At 49.1% G+C, this 23,551-nt stretch overlaps 1 protein-coding gene across 21 annotated transcripts in view; it reads right to left on the bottom strand.

Moving 5' to 3' along the window:
• The window catches only part of TPD52L2 (TPD52 like 2), a 115,569-nt gene that overhangs the window by 65,869 nt on the left and 26,149 nt on the right, over window positions 1–23,551 (bottom strand). For 19 of the 21 annotated variants that reach the window (XR_010243710.1, XR_010243711.1, XR_010243709.1 and 16 more), the window contains exon 2: window positions 6,591–6,754. The exons of 1 other annotated variant lie outside the window; for it this stretch is intronic. Coding sequence is in view for 17 of the 20 variants with exons in the window: in XM_063959183.1 (XP_063815253.1) it covers window positions 6,591–6,754 (164 nt within the window). In the remaining 3 variants the exon portion in view is untranslated. The remainder of the gene's footprint in view (window positions 1–6,590; window positions 6,755–23,551) is intronic. One more of the 21 variants, XM_063959175.1, reaches the window with a different exon arrangement.

Below are 23,551 nucleotides of genomic sequence, written 5' to 3'. Positions count from 1 at the left end.
TGCAAAGGTGTTTGAACCCGACCAAGTAGCAGCTCGGCACAGTTGTAGTGCCGAGACCCCTCGGGCAGCCGCCCAAGACGAGCCCACCTTCCTAGTGGAATGGGCCTTGACCGATTTTGGTAACGGCAATCCAGCCGTAGAATGCGCCTGCTGAATCGTGTTACAGATCCAGCGAGCAATAGTCTGCTTCGAAGCAGGGGCGCCAACCTTGTTGGCTGCATATAGGACAGTGCTTCTGTTTTCCGGACTCTAGCCGTTCTGGCCACATAAATTTTCAAAGCCCTGACTACATCAAGGAACTCGGAATCCTCCAAATCTCGTGTAGCCACAGGCACCACAATAGGTTGGTTCATATGAAAAGATGACACCACCTTAGGCAAGAATTGAGGACGGGTCCGCAATTCCGCCCTATCCACATTGAAAACCAGATAGGGGCTTTTATGAGACAAAGCCGCCAATTCCGACACTCGCCTAGCCGAAGCCAAGGCTAAATAACATGACCACCTTTCAAGTGAGATATTTTAACTCCACCGTTTGAAGTCGTTCAAACCAGTGCGACTTAAGGAAACTCACCACCACGTTAAGGTCCCAAGGCGCCACCGGAGGTATAAAAGGAGGCTGAATATGCAGCACTCCCTACACAAAAGTCTGTACTTCTGGGAGAGAAGCCAATTCTTTTTGAAAGAAAATGGATAAGGCCGAAATCTGAACCTTAATGGAGCCTAATTTTAGGCCCAAATTCACTCCAGTCTGTAGGAAGTGAAGGGAACGGCCCAGATGGAATTCTTCCGTAGGAGCATTCCTGGCCTCACACCAAGAAACATATTTTCGCCATATCCGGTGATAATGTTTCGCTGTCACGTCTTTCCTAGCCTTTATCAGAGTAGGAATGACCTCATCCGGAATTCCCTTTTCCGCTAGGATCCGGCGTTCAACCGCCATGCCTTCAAACGCAGCCGCGGTAAGTCTTGGAACAGACATGGCCCCTGTTGTAACTGTCTTAGAGGAAGGTCCTGTCTTAGAGGAAGAGGCCACGGATCTTCTGTGAGCATTTCCAGCAGATCCGGATACCAGGTCCTTCGTGGCCAATCTGGAACAATGAGAATTGTTCTCACTCCTCTTTTTCTTATTATTCTCAACACCTTGGGTATGAGAGGAAGAGGAGGAAACACATAGACCGACTGGAACACCCACGGTGTCACTAGGGCGTCTACTGCTACCACCTGAGGGTCTTTTGATTTGGCGCAATACCTCTGTAGCTTTTTGTTGAGGCGGGACGCCATCATGTCTATCTGGGGCAGTCCCCACTGACTTGCAATCTGTGCGAAGACTTCCCGATGAAGTCCCCACTCCCCTGGATGCAGGTCGTGTCTGCTGAGGAAGTCTGCTTCCCGGTTGTCCACTCCCGGAATGAACACTGCTGACAGTGCGCTTACATGATTTTCCGTCCAGCGAAGAATCCTGGTGGCTTCCGCCATTGCCACTCTGCTCCTTGTGCCGCCTTGGCGGTTTACATGAGCCACTGCGGTGATGTTGTTTGACTGGATCAGAACTGGTTGGTCGCGAAGTAAGTTCTCCGCTTGACGTAGGGCGTTGTATATGGCCCTCAGTTCCAGGATGTTGATGTGAAGACAAGTCTCTTGACTTGTCCAAAGTCCTTGGAAGTTTCTTCCCTGTGTGACTGCTCCCCACCCTCTGAGGCTCGCGTTCGTGGTCACCAGGATCCAATCCTGAATGCCGAACCTGCGGCCTTCCAAAAGGTGAGCACTCTGCAGCCACCACAGGAGAGATACCCTGGCCCTGGGGGACAGGGTGATCAGCTGATGAATTTGTAGATGTGACTCGGACCACTTGTCCAATAGGTTCCATTGGAAAGTCCTTGCATGGAACCTGCCGAAGGGAATGGCTTCGTATGTTGCCACCATTTTTCCCAGGACTTGAGTGCAATGATGCACAGATACTTGTTTTGGCTTCAATAGGTTCTTGACTAGAGTCATGAGTTCCTGAGCTTTTTCTATCGGAAGAAAAACCCTTTTCTGGTCTGTGTCCAGAATCATGCCCAAGAAGGTCAGACGAGTCGTAGGAACCAGCTGCGACTTCGGGATATTGAGAATCCAGCCGTGTTGCTGTAACACCTTCAATGAAAGTGACACGCAGCCGCGTTGCTGTAACACCTTCAATGAAAGTGACACGCTGTTCAGTAACTTCTCTTGTGATCTCGCTTTTATGAGGAGATCGTCCAAGTATGGGACAATTGTGACACCCTGCTTGTGCAAGAGCACCATCATTTCCGCCATTACCTTGGTGAAAATCCTCGGGGCCGTGGAAAGCCCAAACGGCAACGTCTGAAATTGGTAATGACAATCCTGTACCGCAAATCTCAGGTACGCCTGGTGAGGTGGATAAATGGGGACATGAAGGTATGCATCCTTTATGTCCAGAGATACCATCAAATCCCCCCCTTCCAGGCTGGCGATGACCGCTCTGAGCGATTCCATCTTGAACTTGAACCGTTTTAAGTATAGGTTCAGGGATTTTAAATTCAATATGGGTCTGACCGAACCGTCCGGTTTCGGATCTACAAACAGGGTTGAGTAGTATCCCTTCCCTCTCTGAAGCAGGGGAACTTCGACCACCACTTGTTGAAGACACAATTTGTGAATAGCATTTAACACTATCTCCCTTTCTAGGGGAGAAGTCGGTAGAGCAGATTTGAAAAACCGGCGAGGAGGCACCTCTTCGAATTCCAGCTTGTATCCCTGAGAAACAATTTCTATAGCCCAGGGATCCACCTGTGAGTGAACCCAGATGTGGCTGAAAAGTCAAAGACGTGCCCCCACTGGGGCGTACTCCCTCAGCGGAGCCCCAGCGTCATGCGGTGGATTTTGCAGAGGCCGGGGAGGACTTCTGTTCCTGGGAACTAGCTGTGCTGTGCAGCTTTTTACCTCTGCCCTTACCTCTGGCAAGAAAGGACGATCCACGTACTCTTTTGCTTTTATTTGAACGAAAGGACTGCATTTGATAATGTGGCGCTTTCTTAGGTTGTGAGGGAACATAAGGCAAAAAATTTGATTTACCTGCCGTAGCTGTGGAGACCAGGTCCGAGAGCCCTTCCCCAAACAATTCCTCACCCTTGTAAGGTAAGACCTCCATATGTCTTTTTGAGTCGGCATCACCTGTCCACTGCCGGGTCCAGAGGACTCGTCTAGCAGAAATTGACATAGCGTTTATTCTGGAACCCAGTAACCTAATGTCTCTTTGAGCATCTCTCATATATAAGACAGCATCTTTTATATGCCCTAGGGTCATTAAAATGGTATCCTTATCAAGGGTCTCAATATCCGCTGATAAGGAATCTGTCCATGCTGCTACAGCACTACAAACCCAGGCCGACGCAATTGCCGGTCTGAGTAACGTACCAGAATGTGTGTAAATGGATTTCAAGGTAACCTCCTGCTTGCGGTCAGCAGGATCCTTGAGGGTAGCCGTATCTTGGGATGGCAGCGCTATCTTTTTTGACAAGCGTGTCAACGCTTTGTCCACCTTAGGGGAGGATTCCCAACGTATCCTGGGGGTAATTCCAAGTTGATCGCAGCAGGAAATTTTTTTAGCAGTTGGGCAAAACCATGTGCACTGCAGGGGGGACAGATATAACATTTGCAGAGAAAGTTAGATTTGGGTGGGTTATTTTGTTTCTGTGCAGGGTAAATACTGGCTGCTTTATTTTTACACTGCAATTTAGATTGCAGATTGAACTCACCACACACAAATCTAACTCTCTCTGCAAATGTTATATCTGCCTCCCCTGCAGTGCACATGGTTTTGCCCAAATGCTAAAAATATTCCTGCTGCGATCAACTTGGAATTACCCCCCCTGTCCGTTGGCGGGAAAGGATACACCATAAGAATCCTTTGGGGAACCTGCAGTTTTTTGTCTGGAGATTCCCACGCTTTTTCACATAATTCGTTTAACTCATGTGAGGAGGGAAAAGTTACCTCAGGCTTCTTTCCCTTATACATGTGTACCCTCGTGTCAGGGATAGGGGGTTCCTCTGTAATATGCAACACTTCTTTTATTGCAATAATCATATATCGAATACATTTAGCCACTTTTGGCTGTAACTTTGCATCATCGTAGTCGACACTGGAGTCCGAAACCGTGTCGGTATCTGTGTCTCCTATCTGGGATAGTGGGCGCTTCTGAGACCATGAAGGTCCCGGCAATATAGGGACAGACATGGGTTCACTCCCTGACTGTTCCTTAGCTTCAGCTTTGTCTAATCTTTTGTGCAATAAGTTCACACTAGCACTTAAAACATTCCACATATCCATCCAGTCAGGTGTCGGCACCGCCGACGGAGACCTCACATTCATACACTCCCCCTCCTCCCTAGGTGAGCCTTCTACCTCAGACATGTCGACACACGCGTACCGACACACCACACACACAGGGAACCTCTTACCTGAAGACAGTTTCCCCACCAGGCCCTTTGGAGAGAGAGAGAGAGAGAGAGAGTATGTCAGCACTCACCCCAGCGCTATATGACCCTGGAAAAAAAACACTAAATGTGTATCCAGTAGCGCCGTTTATACTTTATATCCGCCAAATTTGTGCCCCCCCCTCTTAAAACCCCTCTATCACCGTGTATTAGCAGGGGAGAGTCCGGGGAGCTTCCTCTCAGCACTGTGCTGTGGAGAAAAATGGCGCTGGTGAGTGCTGAGGGAGAAGCCCCGCCCCCTCGTCGGCGGGCTTCTGTCCCGCTCAAAATTCCTGAAAACTGGCGGGGGCTCTGTTATATACATGCACAGTGCCCATCTGTATATGTATATACTTATTTTGCCAATGGAGAGGTTTTATTGCTGCCCAGGGCGCCCCCCTGCGCCCTGCACCCTTACAGTGACTGCGGTGTGTGAGGTGTATGGGAGCAATGGCGCACAGCTTTACTGCTGTGCGTTACCTCAGTGAAGATCATGAAGTCTTCTGCCGCCTCTGAAGTCTACTTTTCTTCTCATACTCACCCGGCTTCTATCTTCCGGCTCTGCGAGGAGGACGGCGGCGAGGCTCTGGGACGGACGGCGAGGGTGTAACCTGCGTACCAATCCCTCTGGAGCTAATGGTGTCCAGTAGCCTAAGAAACAGAGCCCTGAAACTCACAGAAGTAGGTCTGTTTCTCTCTCCTCAGTCCCTCGATGCAGGGAGTCTGTTGCCAGCAGGCTCCCTGAAAATAAAAAACCTAACAAATATACTTTCTGACAGGAAGCTCAGGAGAGCTCCCTGTAGTGCACCCATCTGCTCTGGGCACAGTATCAAACTGAGGTCTAGAGGAGGGGCATAGAGGGAGGAGCCAGTGCACACCCAGACCTAAAGTCTTTCTTAAAGTGTCCATGTCTCCTGCGGAGCCCGTCTATCCCCATGGTCCTTACGGAGTCCCCAGCATCCTCTAGGACGTTAGAGAAAAGAAAAGGGAACACAAGTATGATGTGTTAGTGTAAATAGGATTGTAATTACCTACCGGGAAATCCTTTTCTCGTAGTCCGTAGAGGATGCTGGGGTCCACATTAGTACCATGGGGTATAGACTGGTCCACTAGGAGCCATTAGCACTTTAAGAGTTTGAGAGTGTGGGCTGGCTCCTCCCTCTATGCCCCTCCTACCAGACTCCATTTAGAAAATGTGCCCGGAGGAGCCAGTCACAGCTAGGGAGCTTCTTTAGTAAAAGTTTATTTTAGAGTTTATTATTTTACAGGGCGGCCGCTGGCAACATCCTCCCTGCTTCGAGGGACTTAGGGGAGGGAGGGGGGATAGTGTCTGCCCTGCGGGGTCTGAGCCACTATCTCCGCTGACAGGACACTGAGCTCCTGAGGGGATCGCTCACCCCGGCAGCATGCCGCCACCCCCTTACAGAGCCAGAAGATCAGAAGATGGCGAGATATGGCGGCAAAAGGGTAGAAGCGCAGCTCTGAGAGGCTGCGCTCTGGAAAGGCCCACACTCTCAAACTCTTAAAGTGCCAATGGCTCCTAGTGGACCCATCTACACCCCATGGTACTAATGTGGACCCCAGCATCCTCTAGGACACACGGCTTCCTTTCAGGGTCAGACTCACGAGATTCAGCCATCTGCAGCATGCAGAATCAGTGTTCACCAGTGGGTCCCATTTCACAGTCCAGCAGTAGCTGCGGGTGCACCATCACTTGCTGCAGCGCAGGCTGAGCGGTACCAGGCAGGGGCCATCCTATCCCCTATTGCAGGTGTTAGCATGGCTCCTGGGACAGAGCAGATTAACTCTGCAGCAGCGGGTGCACCAAAGAGCCCCATTGGAGGTGCAGCGGTCACACAGGTACTGCTGTACATGCAGGTGCCCCTTCAGGGCTTGAAGTGCCTCTGGGAGTTATGACCCTGCCATAGACAGCACAAATCCCCAAGCCTGTGGCTCTATGAACAAGATGCAAAATCTGCTCTCAAAGGACTGAGCCCAATCCTCAAAGTGTGTTCTGTCCATAGAGCAGCACTCTCAAACCTATGACCCTAAAAACTCTTACCATAATTTTTCTGCTCTCTTAATCGTAACAGAATCTGTTATCAGACGCACCTTGGCTAACTCATTACGCAGTTCCTCTGCTTCAGCCTCTGTCAGAGACTCTGGCAGCCCAGCTCCTGCAGCATCAGCTGGCGCTCGCACTCCTGCTGGGCCCACTGGGACATCGGTCATGGTATCGGTCATCAAACCTTTGTTGGGAGAGTTAAGGTTGATGTCTGTCAGGGAGGAGAATGAGAGTCAGAGGGAGGGGAGCAAGCAAGCAAGCAGGCAGGAAATATGGGGAGCAAAGAGCATGCAGGAGCAGAAAGACATGAAAGCAATCTAGCATGGACTGTACTACAGTTATGTGTTCAAGGGATTACGTGAAGCATGGCAGCAAATAAAAGGCAGGGAAATTACACAACCTATCAAACTGCAGAACATATACAGAATTAAGACAAAAGACTATTCATGAGGAGAGGGGAAACTGAGAGGGGTTAGAAGAAACAAAAATTAGGTAAGTGGGAGAAAGAATAAAACGTATTTGCTCCTGTGGAGTGGGATTTTTATATTCCGCCACACATTGGATTAACTGTAGAAACACAAACTCAGAAAATGTACACAAAATCTTCATAAAGCAGCATAAAGGTCACAATCTGCTAGCTGGTCTTGGAAATTAAGTTCAAGATGTCAGTACAATGGGCTACAAACAGGTAGTTATCAAGCCAGGCGGAGGAATGTGGAGAACTGCACTGACTGATCAGCAAGTTGCTCAGGAAGCTGCATTCTTTCCTGTGCTTACTGGCAGGGTCCTACATTATCATGCAGGCTAATTTAATAGAACCGTTTCCAGAACACCAGACCTATTCTGCACAACGAAGGAAATGAGATCACCCTGAGAGATGTCCTACAGAAAACACACACTGCATAAAACAGTGGCCGGATGACAGTACTCTGCAGATCTGCTGACACTGAATCATGTTATCACTGCTCGATAGCAGGAATATTATCAGGATTCGACCTTAAATTGTTGGAAACTGACGTTTATCCAACAAGTTGGGAATTCTGACTTGAATTGAATAGACCCCATAGTCAGTATCTAGACAGGCTAAATTGTAATTTTAGACACACATATAGTAGCCCCCAGGTTACTTTTGACCATGAGCTGCTCCACTGTAGCGTGTCGGTCAGTCGTCATGCATCTTGGTAGTCAACGTTAACCCCACACATTAATGGCACGTTGTGCTCTGCAGTTTCCATGTCGGTTATTCACAGTGATTCAATCTGACCAGTCACGATATACATTCAGCACAGCAGCGCGCAAACAGCTCACAAACTGCGCAGTTTCAGAAATACTGCCACTGTGCAAACGGCCTACCGCACACCTTATATACTCACCAAGCCACATGACATACTTCATGGGCTACGCGCTGCTGACGTCAAATGTTAGAGGTTCCCATATTATGTGACTTGACCTATCTATCTATCTATCTATACACACATTCAAATGTCCCGGCACTCTGGTCACCCATCAAGGTGTAACTTGGCTCCTGGTGCCCTCCTAAGGGGATTGCACCCCTATATATGCTAAGACTGGAACAGAGGTGGCACTCAAGAGGCTTAAAACAATGTAAAACATCCAAAATGTGCTTTCATCCAGGTCTACGTTTTGGGGGGTTCGTGACCTGTCCTGATATAGGTACTGAGGAAGGGTTCACGAACCCCGAAACGTAGACCTGTATTAAAGCACATTTTGGATGTTTTACATTGTTTTAAGCCTCTTGAGTGCCGCCTCTGTTCCAGTCTTTGTATATTACTGTATAGAAATAACCAAAGTAATGCTGTCCTCTTATACCCCTTTCACACTGCCAATGCCGGATCCCACCCGAGATTTGGAAACGGGTCCTTCCCGGGTGGGATCCGGCTTTGGACGCTACCGCTGGCTTCCCTGACCCGGCAATCTGCCGGGTAGGTTGCCATAGCGGCGGGGTGTGGAGCCGGCAGCGGGTGCACAGGCGGCGCTGGGAGATGAGATCATCTCTGCGCCACCTCTCCCAGTTGTAATGAACGGGTTCTGGAGCCCGTTTACGCTGACATTGACCTGGTATTCAACCCGGGAATAACACTGCTTTATTCCCGGGTTGAGTTGCCAGGTCAGGAGACCCGGGATTTAGGCTATGGCACTTTCACACCGCACGCTGACCCATGTCAACCCGGCAATATGCCGGGTCGATACCGGGTTACTTGGCGGTGTGAAAGGGGTATAATTAAAAAAAGATGAAAGGATATTTACAATCTAGAACATGAAGAACATCATTTAGGCTAAAAGACAGGGTCAGATTGTGGAGATCACATCACCATACATTTTTGCAGTTTAGTAATCAGGCATATTTTATATGGCACCCATTAATAAATAGCAAGTTCATTCTCACAGCCATCACTACGTTTGCATGCAGCTCACCCCTTTACAGACGTTACACTCTTCAATTCACATAACTCCTATCTATTCCTACCTCAACATTCTTCACCTCACCTCAGTTGCATTCTATACGCATCCTCCAACATCTCAACCCCATTCGTCTTCCCCACCCCAATGCCCCCACATCTATGCGTGCTCCCTTAAGCAATATCATCACACGGTCCTCATTATCTCTCACTCATTATTATGAGACACACCTGCCCACATAGCCACTTAAATCCTCAATTATCATAAACTGCTGCACCAGTCCTCATTAAGTCCTCCAGTGTGAATCATTTTTAGCCCACCCTCATTACCCTGTCATCATATAATTAACGCTCTCAATAGAACCTTCCCCTGTCACTCACTGCTGCATGCATACATCAGTCCCCCCTATCAGTACTTCTATGCCTCCCAGGAACCACAGATTGCATACTCAAAGAGGAACATTTTCCATCTGAGCATGTTTAAATAAGGGGCTCTGCAATGCTGGTCCACGTACACTCCATGCTGGGTTGTCAATTAGATGCCGATGGTCAGAGCAGAAAGCTTAGTATAGGCTTTCTGCTGCAGAACACGGGGTAATTCAGAGTTGATCGCAGCAGCAAATTTGTTAGCAGTTGGGCAAAGCCATGTGCACTGCAGGGGGGGGCAGATATAACATTTGCAGAGAGTTAGATTTGGGTGGGTTATATTGTTTCTGTGCAGGGTAAATACTGGCTGCTTTATTTTTACACTGCAATTTAGATTTCAGTTTGAACACACCCCACCCAAATCTAACTCTCTCTGCACATGTTATATCTGCCACACCTGCAGTGCACATGGTTTTGCCCAACTGCTAACAAATTTGCTGCTGCCATCAACTCTGAATTAGGCCCACAGAGCATACTCCTTCAGAGGGGAAGGACATAGCACAATTTACATAGTGGTCCCCAGAGTTAGGTGCCAAATCCAATTTTTAAGCAGCATGGTGACTTGCAAGGGTCTGTACAACAGGCATGGTGGTACCTTGTGTTAGGGCATAGAGCTGGAACAGCTACTTATACAATTACCTACAGAGGAAGAATTGTTAAGACTATGGGGGTCATTCCGAGTTGATCGCCCGCTAGCAGTTTTTTGCAGCCGTGCGATCAGATAGTCACCGCCTATGGGGGAGTGTATTTTAGCATAGCAAGTGTGCGATCGCTTGTGCAGGGGAGCTGTGCAAAAATAAGAATTTACTCACCGGTAATTCTATTTCTCGTAGTCCGTAGTGGATGCTGGGAACTCCGTAAGGACCATGGGGAATAGACGGGCTCCGCAGGAGACTGGGCACTCTAAAGAAAAGATTAGGTACTATCTGGTGTGCACTGGCTCCTCCCTCTATGCCCCTTCTCCAGACCTCAGTTAGGGAAACTGTGCCCGGAAGAGCTGACACTACAAGGAAAGGATTTTTGGAATCCAGGGTAAGACTCATACCAGCCACACCAATCACACCGTACAACTTGTGATAACCTTACCCAATTAACAGTATGAACAACAACTGAGCCTCACTCAACGGATGGCTCATAACAATAACCCTTATTTAAGCAATAACTATATACACGTATTGCAGAAAGTCTGCACTTGGGACGGGCGCCCAGCATCCACTACGGACTACGAGAAATAGAATTACCGGTGAGTAAATTCTTAGGTTTAAAATCTTATTTCTCTTACGTCCTAGAGGATGCTGGGGACTCCGTAAGGACCATGGGGTTTATACTAAAGCATCCAATCGGGCGGGAGAGTGCGGATGACTCTGCAGCACCGAATGAGCAAACACAAAGTCCTCCTCAGCCAGGGTATCAAACTTGTAGAACTTTGCAAAGGTGTTTGAACCCGACCAAGTAGCCGCTCGGCAAAGCTGTAAAGCCGAGACCCCTCGGGCAGCCGCCCAAGAAGAGCCCACCTTCCTTGTGGAATGGGCTTTTACTGATTTTGGATGCGGCAATCCAGCCGCAGAATGAGCCAGCTGAATCGTGCTACAGATCCAGCGAGCAATAGTTTGCTTTGAAGCAGGAGCACCCAGCTTGTTGGGTGCATGCAGGATAAACAGCGAGTCAGTCTTCCTGACTCCAGCTGTTCTGGAAACATATTTTCAAAGCCCTGACTACGTCCAGCAACTTGGAGTCCTCCAAGTCCCGAGTAGCCACAGGCACCACAATAGGTTGGTTCAAATGAACCGATGATACCACCTTTGGGAGAAATTGGGGACGAGTCCTCAATTCTGCCCTGTCCATATGGAAGATCAGATATGGGCTTTTACATGACAAAGCCGCCAATTGCGACACACGCTTAGCCGATGCTAAGGCCAACAGCATGACCACTTTCCACGTGAGATACTTTAGTTCTACGGTCTTAAGTGGCTCAAACCAGTGGGATTTCAGGAAATCCAACACAACGTTAAGATCCCAGGGTGCCACTGGTGGCACAAAAGGGGGCTGAATATGCAGCACTCCCTTAACAAACGTCTGAACCTCAGGCAGTGACGCCAGTTCTTTTTGAAAGAAAATGGATAGGGCCGAAATCTGGACCTTTATGGACCCCAATTTTAGGCCCATAGTCACCCCTGACTGTAGGAAGTGCAGGAATCGACCCAGCTGGAATTCCTCTGTAGGGGCCGTCCTGGCCTCACACCAAGCAACATATTTTCGCCATATACGGTGATAAAGGCTAGGAAGGACGTGACAGCAAAGCATTATCAGTGTAGGAATAACTTCATCCGGAATGCCTTTTTCCGCTAGGATCCGGCGTTCAACCGCCATGCCGTCAAACGCAGCCGCGGTAAGTCTTGGAACAGACAGGGCCCTTGTTGCAGCAGGTCCTGTCTGAGAGGCAGAGGCCATGGGTTCTCTGTGCGCATTTCTTGCAGTTCCGGGTACCAAGTCCTTCTTGGCCAATCCGGAACAATGAGTATTGTTCTTATTCCTCTCTTTCTTACTATTCTCAGTACCTTGGGTATGAGAGGAAGAGGAGGAAACACATATACCGACTGGAACACCCACGGTGTCACTAGGGCGTCCACAGCTATCGCCTGAGGGTCCCTTGACCTGGCGCAATATCTTTTTAGCTTTTTGTTGAGGCGGGACGCCATCATGTCCACCTGTTGCAGTTCCCATCGCTTTGCAATCTGTGTGAAGACTTGGAGGTCGTGGAGGTCGTGTCTGCTGAGGAAGTCTGCTTCCCAGTTGTCCACTCCAGGAATGAACACTGCTGACAGTGCGTGCACGGGATTCTCTGCCCACCGAAGAATCTTTGTGGCTTCCGCCATTGCCATCCTGCTTCTTGTGCCGCCCTGGCGGTTTACACTGGCCAGTTTTCGAAGCAGGGGCTCTGCTTGACTCAGGGCGTTGTAAATGGCCCTTAGTTCCAGTATATTTATGTGTAGAGAAGTCTCCAGACTTGACCACAGCCCTTGGAAGTTTCTTCCCTGAGTGACTGCCCCCCATCCTCGGAGGCTTGCATCCGTTGTCACCAGGACCCAGTCCTGTATGCCGAACCTGCGGCCCTCGAGAAGGTGAGCACTCTGCAGCCACCACAGAAGAGACACCCTGGCCCTTGGGGACAGGGTGATCAGCCGGTGCATCTGAAGATGCGATCCGGACCACTTGTCTAACAGATCCCACTGAAAGATCCTTGCATGGAACCTGCCGAAGGGAATGGCTTCGTATGAAGCCACCATCTTTCTCAGGACTCGCGTGCAGTGATGCACCGATGCCTGTTTTGGTTTCAGGAGGTTCCTGACCAGAGATGCTAATTCCTGGGCCTTCTCCACCGGGAGAAACACCTTCTTCTGTGCTGTGTCCAGAATCATGCCCAGGAAAAGCAGACGCGTCGTAGGAATCAGCTGCGACTTTGGAACATTCAGAATCCAGCCGTGCTGTATCAACACTTCCTGAGAGAGTGCTACGCTGATCAACAACTGCTCTCTGGACCTCGCCTTTATGAGGAGATCGTCCAAGTACGGGATAACTATAACTCTCTTCTTCCGAAGGAGTATCATAATTTCGGCCATTACCTTGGTAAATATCCTCGGTGCCGTGGACAGGCCAAACGGCAACGTCTGGAACTGGTAATGACAGTCCTGTACCACAAACCTGAGGTACTCCTGGTGAAGTGGGTAAATGGGGACATGCAAGTAAGCATCCTTGATGTCCAGCGACACCATAAAATCCCCCTCTTCCAGGCTTGCAATAACCGCTCTGAGCGATTCCATTTTGAACTTGAATTTCTTTATATAAGTGTTCAAGGATTTTAAATTCAGAATGGGTCTCACCGAACCGTCCGGTTTCGGTACCACAAACATTGTGGAATAGTAACCCCTTCCCTGTTGAAGGAGGGGGACCCTGATAATCACTTGCTGGAGGTACAGCTTGTGAATTGCCGCCAGTACTACCTCCCTTTCCATGGGGGAAGCTGGCAAGGCTGATTTGAGGTAACGGCGGGGGGGAGTCGCTTCGAATTCCAGCTTGTATCCCTGAGATACAATTTGTACAGCCCAGAGATCCACCTGTGAGCGAACCCACTGGTTGCTGAAGTTTCGGAGACGCGCCCCCACCGCACCTGGCTCCGCCTGTGGAGCCCCAACGTCATGCGGTGGACTTAGTGGAAGCAGGGGAGGACTTTTGTTCCTGGGAACTAGCTGCATGGTGCAGCTTCTTACCTCTACCCCTGCCTCTGGCAAGAAAGGATGCGCCCCTGACCCTCTTGCCTTTCTGAGAACGAAAGGACTGCATTTGATAATACGGTGCTTTCTTAGGCTGTGAGGAAACCTGAGGCAAGAAAGTTCCATGTGTTTTTTAGAATTAGCATCTCCTGTCCATTGCCGAGTCCATAAGACCCTCCTGGCAGAAATGGACATAGCATTAATTCTAGAGGCCAGCAGGCAAATGTCCCTCTGAGCATCCCGCATATATAAGACGACGTCTTTTATATGGCCCAGGGTTAGCAAAACAGTATCCCTGTCGAGGGAATCTATGTCGTCTGACAGAGTATCTGTCCATGCTGCTACAGCACTACACATCCAGGCTGAAGCAATAGCAGGTCTCAGTAGAGTACCAGAGTGTGTATACACTGACTTCAGGATAGCTTCCTGCTTTCTATCCGCAGGCTCCTTTAGGGCGGCCGTATCCTGAGACGGCAGGGCCACCTTTTTAGATAAGCGTGTCAGCGCCTTGTCCACCCTAGGGGATGTTTCCCAACGTAACCTGTCCGTTGGCGGGAAAGGGTTCGCCATCAGTAACCTCTTAGAAATCACTAGTTTCTTATCAGGGGAACTCCACGCTTCTTCACATAATTCATCAGATGGGGGAAAAAGTCACTGGCTGCTTTTTCTCCCCAAACATATAAACCCTCTTGGTATTAACAGGGTTAATCTCAGAAATGTGTAATACATCTTTCATTGCAATAATCATGTATCGGATGGCCTTGTTCATTTTAGACTGTAAATGTGCCTCATCATCGTCGACACTTGAGTCGGACTCCGTGTCGACATCTGTGTCAACCATCTGAGATAGAGGGCGTTTATGAGCCCCTGATGGTTTCTGAGTCGCCTGGGCAGGCGCGGGCTGAGACCCCGGCTGTCCCAAGGCTGCAGCGTCATCAAACCTTTTATGTAAGGAGCTTACATTGTCGTTTAAGACCTTCCACATATCCATCCAATCAGGTGTCGGCCCCGACGGGGGCGACACCACACTTATCTGCCCTTGCTCCGCCTCCACGTAACCCTCCTCAAACATGTCGACACAGCCGTACCGACACAACGCACACACACAGGGAATGCTCAGACTGAGGACAGGACCCCACAAAGTCCTTTGGGGAGACAGAGAGAGAGAGTATGCCAGCACACACCACAGCGCTATATAACACAGGGATTTTCACTTATAATAAGTGATTACCCAATAGCTGCCTTATATGTTTAATTTGCGCCTAAATTTATGTGCCCCCCCCCCCCCCCTCTCTTTTTTACCCTTCTTGTACCTGGATACTGCAGGGGAGAGCCTGGGGAGCTGCTTCCAGCGGAGCTGTGAAGAGAAAATGGCGCTGGTGTGCTAAGGAAGAAGGCCCCGCCCCCTCAGTGGCGGGCTTCTGTCCCGCTTTCTGTGTAAAAAAATGGCGGGGGTTTTTACATATATACAGTTCCAGACTGTATATATGTATTTTTTATTGCCAAAAGGTACTTCAATTGCTGCCCAGGGCGCCCCCCCCCCAGCGCCCTGCACCCTACAGTGACCGGATTGTGTAAGTGTGCTGGGAGCAATGGCGCACAGCTGCGGTGCTGTGCGCTACCTTAAATGAAGACAGGAGTCTTCTGCCGCCGATTTCGTCGTCTTCAAGCTTCTGTTCTTCTGGCTCTGCGAGGGGGACGGCGGCGCGGCTCCGTGAACGGACGATCGAGGACAGGTGCCTGTGTTCGAACCCTCTGGAGCTAATGGTGTCCAGTAGCCTAAGAAGCACAAGCTAGCTGCAAGCAGGTAGGTTTGCTTCTCTCCCCTTAGTCCCACATAGCAGTGAGTCTGTTGCCAGCAGAAGCTCACTGAAAATAAAAAACCTAATAAATACTTTCTTTACTAGTAAGCTTAGGAGAGCCCACTAGGAGCACCCAGCTCTGGCCGGGCACAGATTCTAACTGGAGGAGGGGCATAGAGGGAGGAGCCAGTGCACACCAGATAGTACCTAATCTTTTCTTTAGAGTGCCCAGTCTCCTGCGGAGCCCGTCTATTTCCTATGGTCCTTACGGAGTTCCCAGCATCCACTAGGACGTCAGAGAAAAGTTTTTGTGCAGTTTCTGAGCAGCTCTGAACTTACTCAGCCCTTGCGATCACTTCAGCCTCTCTGGTGCCAGAACGGACGTCAGAAATCCGCCCTGCAAATGCCTGGACACGCCTGTGTTTTCCACAGCACTCCCAAAAAACGGTCAGATGCAACCCAGAAACGCCTTCTTCCTGTCAATCTCCTTGCGATTGGCTGTGCAAATGAATTCTTCTTTAAATCCATCGCACAGCAACGATCTGCTTTGAACCCGTACGACGCGCCTGCACATTCAGGTGCATATGCTTGCGCAGTAGTGACCTGATCGCTGCGCAAAATAAGATTTTAAACCTACCGGTAAATCTTTTTCTCCTAGTCCGTAGAGGATGCTGGGGACTCCGTAAGGACCATGGGATATAGACGGGCTCCGCAGAAGACATGGGCACTATAAAGAACTTTAGATGGGTGTGCACTGGCTCCTCCCTCTATGCCCCTCCTCCAGACCTCAGTTAGAGAAACTGTGCCCAGAGGAGACGGACAGTACGAGGAAAGGATTTTTGTTAATCTAAGGGCAAGATTCATACCAGCCCACACCATCCACACCGTATAATCTGGAATATACGCAACCAGTTAACAGTATGAACAAAACAGTATCAGCCAACGACTGATCTTAACTGTAACATAACCCTTATGTAAGCAACAACTATATACAAGTCATGCAGAAATATGTCCGCACTGGGACAGGCGCCCAGCATCCTCTACGGACTAGGAGAAAAAGATTTACCAGTAGGTTTAAAATCTTATTTTCTCTTACGTCCTAGAGGATGCTGGGGACTCCGTGGGGATTATACCAAAGCTCCAGACCGGGAGAGTACGGATGACTCTGTAGCACCGATTGAGCAAATATGAGGTCCTCCTCAGCCAGGGTATCAAACTTGTAGAATTTTGCAAAAAAGTGTTTGAACCCGACCAAGTAGCCGCTCGGCAAAGCTGTAAAGCCGAGACGCCTCGGGCAGCCGCCCAATTAGAGCCCACCTTCCTAGTGGAATGGGCCTTTATCGAATTTGGTAACGGCAATCCAGCCGTAGAATGAGCCTGCTGAATCGTGTACAGATCCAGCGAGCAATAGTCTGCTTAGAAGCAGAAGCGCCAACCTTGTCGGCTGCATACAGGACAAACAGTGCCTATGTTTTCCTAACCCGAGCTGTCCTGGCTACATACATTTTTAAGGCCCTGACTACATCAAGGGACTTGGAATCCTCCAAGTCTCCCGTAGCCACAGGCACCACAATAGGTTGCTTCATATGAAACGATGACACAAATTGAGGACGAGTCCTCAACTCTGCTCTATCCACACGGAAAATGAGATAGGGGCTCTTATGAGACAAAGCCGCCAATTCGGACACCCGCCTTGCAGATGCCAAGGCCAACAACATGACCACCTTCCAAGTGAGAAATTTTAATTCAACTGTTTGAAGAGGCTCAAACCAGTGAGATTTTAGGAACTGTAACACCACGTTAAGGTCCCATGGTGCCACTGGGGGCACAAAAGGAGGCTGGATGTGTAGCACTCCCTTTACAAAAGTCTGGACTTCTGGGAGAGAAGCCAATTCCTTCTGGAAGAATATAGATAGGCTCCATTAAGGTACAGATTTCGGCCCTAACTTTAGGCCCATATCCACTCCTGTCTGTAGAAAGTGGAGAAAACGGCCCAGGTGGAAATCTTCCGTAGGAGCATTCTTGGCTTCACACCAAGATACATACTTCCTCCAGATACGGTGATAATGTTTCGCCGTCACCTCCTTCCTAGCCTTTATTAGAGTAGGGATGACTTCCTCCGGAATACCTTTCCCAGCTAGGATTCGGTGTTCAACCGCCATGCCGTCAAACGTAACCGTGGTAAGTCTTGGAACACGCAGGGCCTCTGCTGAAACAGGTCCTCCCTGAGAGGAAGAGGTCATGGATCTTCTATGAGCATCTCCTGAAGATCTGAATACCAGGCCCTTCGAGGCCAATCTGGAACAATGAGTCTTGTCTGCACTCTTTTTCGACTTATGATTCTCAATATTTTTGAGATGAGAGGAAGAGGAGGGAACACATAGACCGACTGAAACACCCATGGTGTCACCAGGGCGTCAACCGCTACTGCCTGAGGGTCCCTTGACCTGGCACAATACCTCCGAAGCTTCTTGTCGAGGCGTGACGCCATCATGTCTATTTGAGGAAGTCCCCAAAGACTTGTTATCTCTGCAAAAACTTCTTGATGAAGTCCCCACTCTCCTGGATGGAGATCGTGTCTGCTGAGGAAGTCTGCTTCCCAGTTGTCCACTCCCGGAATGAAGACTGCTGACAGAGCGCTTTCGTGATTTTCTGCCCAGCGTAGAATCCTGGTGGCTTCCACCATTGCCACTCTGCTCCTTGTCCCGCCTTGGCGGTTTACATGAGCCACGGCTGTGACGTTGTCTGATTGAATCAGAACCGGTAGGTCGCGAAGAAGATTCTCCGCTTGTCGTAGGCAGTTGTATATGGCCCTTAATTCCAGTATGTTGATGTGTAGACAAGCCTCCTGGCTTGACCATAGTCCCTGAAAATTCCTTCCTTGTGTGACTGCTCCCCATCCTCGGAGGCTCGCGTCCGTGGTCACCAGAACTCAGTCTTGAATGCCGAACCTGCGACCCTCTAGAAGGTGAGCACTCTGCAGCCACCACAGGAGAGACACCCTGGCCCTGGGGGACAGGGTTATTTTCTGATGTATTTGAAGATGGGACCCGGACCACTTGCCCAGAAGGTCCCACTGAAAAGTCCTCGCACAAAACCTGCCGAAGGGGATGGCCTCGTAGGTCGCCACCCTTTTCCCCAGTACTCGAGTGCATTGATGGACTGACACTCTTTTTGGTTTTACAGGTCCCTGACCATGTTCTGGAGTTCCTGGGCTTTTTCCATCGAGAGAAAAACCCTCTTTTGTTCTGTGTCCAGAATCATGCCTAAGAAAGACAGCCGAGTCGTTGGAACCAACTGTGACTTTGGTAGATTTAGAATCCAGCCATGCTGCTGCAGCACTCTCAGGGAGAGCGACACGCTTTTCTGCAACTGTTCCTTTGATCTCGCTTTTATCAGGAGATCGTCCAAGTACGGGATAATTGTGACTCCTTGCCTGCGCAGGAGCATCATCATTTCCACCATTACCTTGGTGAAAACCATCGGGGCCGTGGAAAGCCCAAACGGCAACGTCTGAAACTGGTAATGACAGTCCTGTACAGCGAATCTCAGGTATGCCTGATGAGGAGGATATATGGGGACGTGAAGGTATGCATCCTTTATGTCTAGTGACACAATAAAATCCCCCCCTTCCAGGCTGGAGATAACTGCCCTGAGCGATTCCATCTTGAACTTGAACTTTAAGTACAGGTTTAGGGATTTTAAACTTAGAATGGGTCTGACCGAGCCATCCGGTTTCGGGACCACAAATAGGGTTGAATAGTACCCTTCTCCCTCTTGTATTAGGGGAACCTTGATAATCACTTGCTGTTGACACAGCTTTTGAATTGCAGCTAAAACTATCTCCCTCTCTGGGGGAGAAGCTGGTAAAGCCGATTTGAAGAATCGGCGAGGAGGCACGTCTTCGAATTCCAGCTTGTAGCCTTGGGATACAATTTCCATCGCCCAAGGATCCACGTCCGACTGAACCCAGACGTGGCTGAAGAGTCGAAAACGTGCCCCCACTGGCGCGGACTCCCTCAGTGGAGCCCAGCGTCATGCGGTGGATTTTTTTTTTTAATTCAATACGTTTTTATTGGTTTTTCAGACAAACAAACAAACACCCATACAAAAACAAAACATTAAATAGAAATAAAAGAACAGAACAAAAAAAAAAATAAGGCAGATTGTAAAGGAATGCACTGTACGTATACGAATTCAATTCAACGAGTATTGAATGCATCGACATGGCAGGGTATACAGGTTACAGACACCTACATGTTATAGATAACCAACAGCATACTTTCTCTACATTGTTCATACCAGTATGCTATATAAAGTGACCAGATAGCACTACGAGTGGAAAGCACGGGTACACTGGTACAGTGGAGATGATAACCACCTATCCCATATATCTTATAAAATTTGTCCGGGGCTTTCCTAGAAATATAAACAAACTTTTAATGTCAGGGCCCTCAGGCGCCATCCACGAGCGCGCTATCAGTACCTTGGCCAGAGCACAAAGATTTAGATTATATCTTCTGGAGTGAGCATCCAATATCTCTTCATCTATGACCCCAAGGCTACACACAAGGGGGGTAAACACGTCAAGGGGGATCCCCGTAGAAGCTATTATCCGTATCTGCTCCTGCCAAAAGTCCCGCACCATCGGACAGGCCCACAATAGATGCCAGAAGGAACCATCGAGAGAGGCACACTTCGGGCACCCAGAGTCGCCCCGCCCCCCTATGCTGACAAGACGTGTGGGAGTGATGTAAACCCGATGTAAGATAAACAAGTGTATCTGCTGAAAACGGGCCGAGGTGGTAGCAGTACGTGAACTCCCCAAGGCCTCCTCCCACACATCTAAGGGAATCGGTCCCAAATCTACCTCCCATTTAGATTTAAGGTGTGAGAGATTGTCAGAGTGATGGGCACCGAGCAGAGCGGAGTAGATAGCAGAAATAGACCCAGAGCCTAAAGCGTCCATCAGGAGCAGGCGAACCGGTGACTTCCGAAGGAGAGGCGGAGCGGCACTAAACGGAGACGCGCATGCGTGACGAAGCTGAATATATCTGTAATAGTAGAATGCGGGTATGTTAAACCCAGTCTGCAACTGTCCAAAAGAAATAAACGCGCCAGAGGAGTACAACTGGTCAAGGGAACAAACTCCCCTGCGTCCCCACACCGATCCCATATGAAGGGACTTGAGATGATTGAGGGCACGAGTGTGCGTCAATGGGGAGTCAGGATCCCATCCCTCCCCCCCCCCAACATAGAGTGTACTTGCCTCCATACCATAATCGCTTGTTTAACCAACGGCAGCCTAAGGAGTGTAATATTATCACTAAGTAGGAGCTGGAGGGGTGACAAATTAATTTTAAATGCAAGTAATACATTAGAGATTAATAATTCCCGGGACGAGTTGGAGACCCAAGTAATTAGATGGAATAGTTGAGCTGCTAAATAGTAGAATCTAAGTTTAGGGAGAGCCAAACCACCCGAGTCCCGAGGCCTAGTTAGAGTATCTAATTTAATCCGAGCTCTACGGTTGGACCATACCAGTGAGGACAAGATACCATCTATGATACTAAATAGTCTCTGGGGGAGATAAACGGGGGAATGTTGGAGGACATACAGCATTTTAGGTAGTACAACCATTTTAATCAGGTTTATCCTACCCGTGACAGTGAGTGGCAGTTTACTCCACACCCTGACACGAGACCGTAAATAGTCCATTTGTGGACGTATGTTCAGATCAATAAATTGCGAGGACCGGTTAGTAACCCATACCCCAAGGTATTTAAAAGAGTCCACCCAACGAAGCGGCAGGTCTCCGGGAGGGCAGGCAGGACAGGGGCCTCTAAGCGGAAGGACACAGGATTTGTCCCAGTTAATAGACAAACCAGAAAATCCCCCATAGATGTCAATCACCTCCAAGATGTGAGGCATATTTGCAAAGTAGTCAGATACAAACAGCAGAATATCGTCTGCATAAAGAGCAATTTTGTCTGTCCTGCCACCCAACCGGATGCCCGCCACCCGCGATGAGGATCTAACAATACAGGCCAAAGGCTCTATGGCCAAAGCAAATAGGATCGGGGACAGCGGACAACCCTGTCTCGTACCTCTTTGCAAAGAGAAAGTAGAGGATATGTGGCCGTTAACAGAAACCCTAGCCTGGGGTGCAGAATACAGCAGCTGGACCCACTTTTTAAAGATAGGTTCAATGCCGAATCGGTCCATTGTCCCCCACAAGAAGCCCCACTCCACAGAGTCAAATGCCTTAGCAGCATCCAGGGAAACTATGGCTGAGGAGCAGGACCCCTCGCGAGAGGCCTGGAGATGCGTCTAGAGCCTCCGTAGATTGGATAAAGTAGACCTGCCCGGCATGAACCCTGATTGGTCTTCATGTATCAATTGTAGAATCACAGCACTAAGCCTTCTTGCTAGTATTTTGGCTAAAATCTTAACGTCGGTTGTTAACATGGAAATCGGACGATAAGATTCGACCCGTGTCGGGTCTTTATCTGGCTTAGGGAGGACTATAATCAGGGCCTCAGCCATAGAGTCAGGCAACCTACCCTGCGCAAACAAAGTGTTACACATATCAAGAAGTTTAGGGCCGTAAAAAGATAAGTGCTTTTTATAGAGTTCCATGGGCAATCCATCGAGACCCGGGGTCTTCCCTCCAGGAAAGGAATTAACCGCGGATTCAACCTCAGTCAGTGTTAAGGGGGGAGTCCAAAAACGTTATAGCGTCCTGAGACAGCTTCGGTAATGGAATATCAGCTAAATACACCTCTATTTCCTTCTCAGTGTAGGTAAGCCTAGAGCTATACAGCCGTCTATAGAAATTTACAAAGTCCCCCACAATATCGGGCGTAGTAAAATGGGTCACGTCATCTTTGGTACAAATGGCAGGCACCGTATGGGATGCCCTGTCCGCACCCGCCAATGCTGCCATAAAGCTACCAGGCCTATCTCCCGTTGCATAGTATGTGTGTTGAGCATAAAGCAAACGGTACCTAGCCTTGTCAGCCAAACATTCACGCCAGTCAGCCTGCGCAAGCAACCACCTCTCCCTCGTAGTGTCAAGACCATCTGCCATATATTGCAGCTCCAATCTCCTACAGCCCGCCTCAAGGTCGCGCTCACCCTGGGTATAACCAGATTTCAAGACAGCCACAGATTTAATCAGGGTACCACGAACATATGCCTTAAAGGCATCCCATAAAACTGTATCAGACACCGAGCCCCGATTTTCCAGCAAGAATGACTCCCACAATTCCACATTGGTGCCTATCTGAGTCACCAAAAGGAATTAAACCTCCAAAACCGGGCCCCCCTAACATCTCCCACGTCTAAGCAGAGCATTACCGGGGAGTGATCTGATATGCCCCTAGTAGCATACTGGACATCAATGACACGTGGCAGCAAGCCTTTAGAGGTGAGGGCCAGATCTATCCTAGAGAAGGATAAATAGGTAGGAGAGAAGCATGTATACTGTCTTACGCCAGGATGACGGACCCTTGATGCATCGACCAGGCCCAAACTGTCCAACAGCAGCGCAAAGTCTCTCCTATGCACCACAGGGGCATCGGAGGACCGTCTAGACCTATCTAAAACATGGTCGATGACATTATTAAAGTCACCAAGGCAAATTATAGCAACATTTGGGAACAACGTGATAAACTCGGCTGCCTTTCTGAGAACTTCCGAGGAATAAGGGGGCGGTATGTAAACAGCCAGGATAATCAAAGACATAGAATGAAACTGACATTTTATAAAAACATATCTGCCCCACTGATCCAATTGGACCTGATCCAGGACAAACGGGACCGACCTTCGAACTAAAATGGACACTCCCCGTGAGTGTGACGTATGGGTGGAGTGGTAAGCTCAGCCCACCCATGGTTTCTTAAGGGCCAGGACCTTTGCCCCCACCAGGTGAGTCTCCATGAGGCAAATAATGTCTGCCCCATATTGTTTAACGTACCGAATTACCAGTGACCGTTTAACTTTGTCGTTCAACCCCCGGACATTGCAGGATAGGAATTTGCTTTGATTAGAGGCCATAGGTCAAGACAAAACTAAATGTAGGATCAGT

This window comes from Pseudophryne corroboree, chromosome 3 (genome assembly GCF_028390025.1).
Source record: "Pseudophryne corroboree isolate aPseCor3 chromosome 3, aPseCor3.hap2, whole genome shotgun sequence".
In the NCBI taxonomy this organism is placed as follows: Eukaryota; Metazoa; Chordata; class Amphibia; order Anura; family Myobatrachidae; genus Pseudophryne; species Pseudophryne corroboree.
The sequence above is the reverse complement of the archived record's forward strand: the minus strand, read 5'-3'. Positions and strand labels throughout refer to the sequence as shown.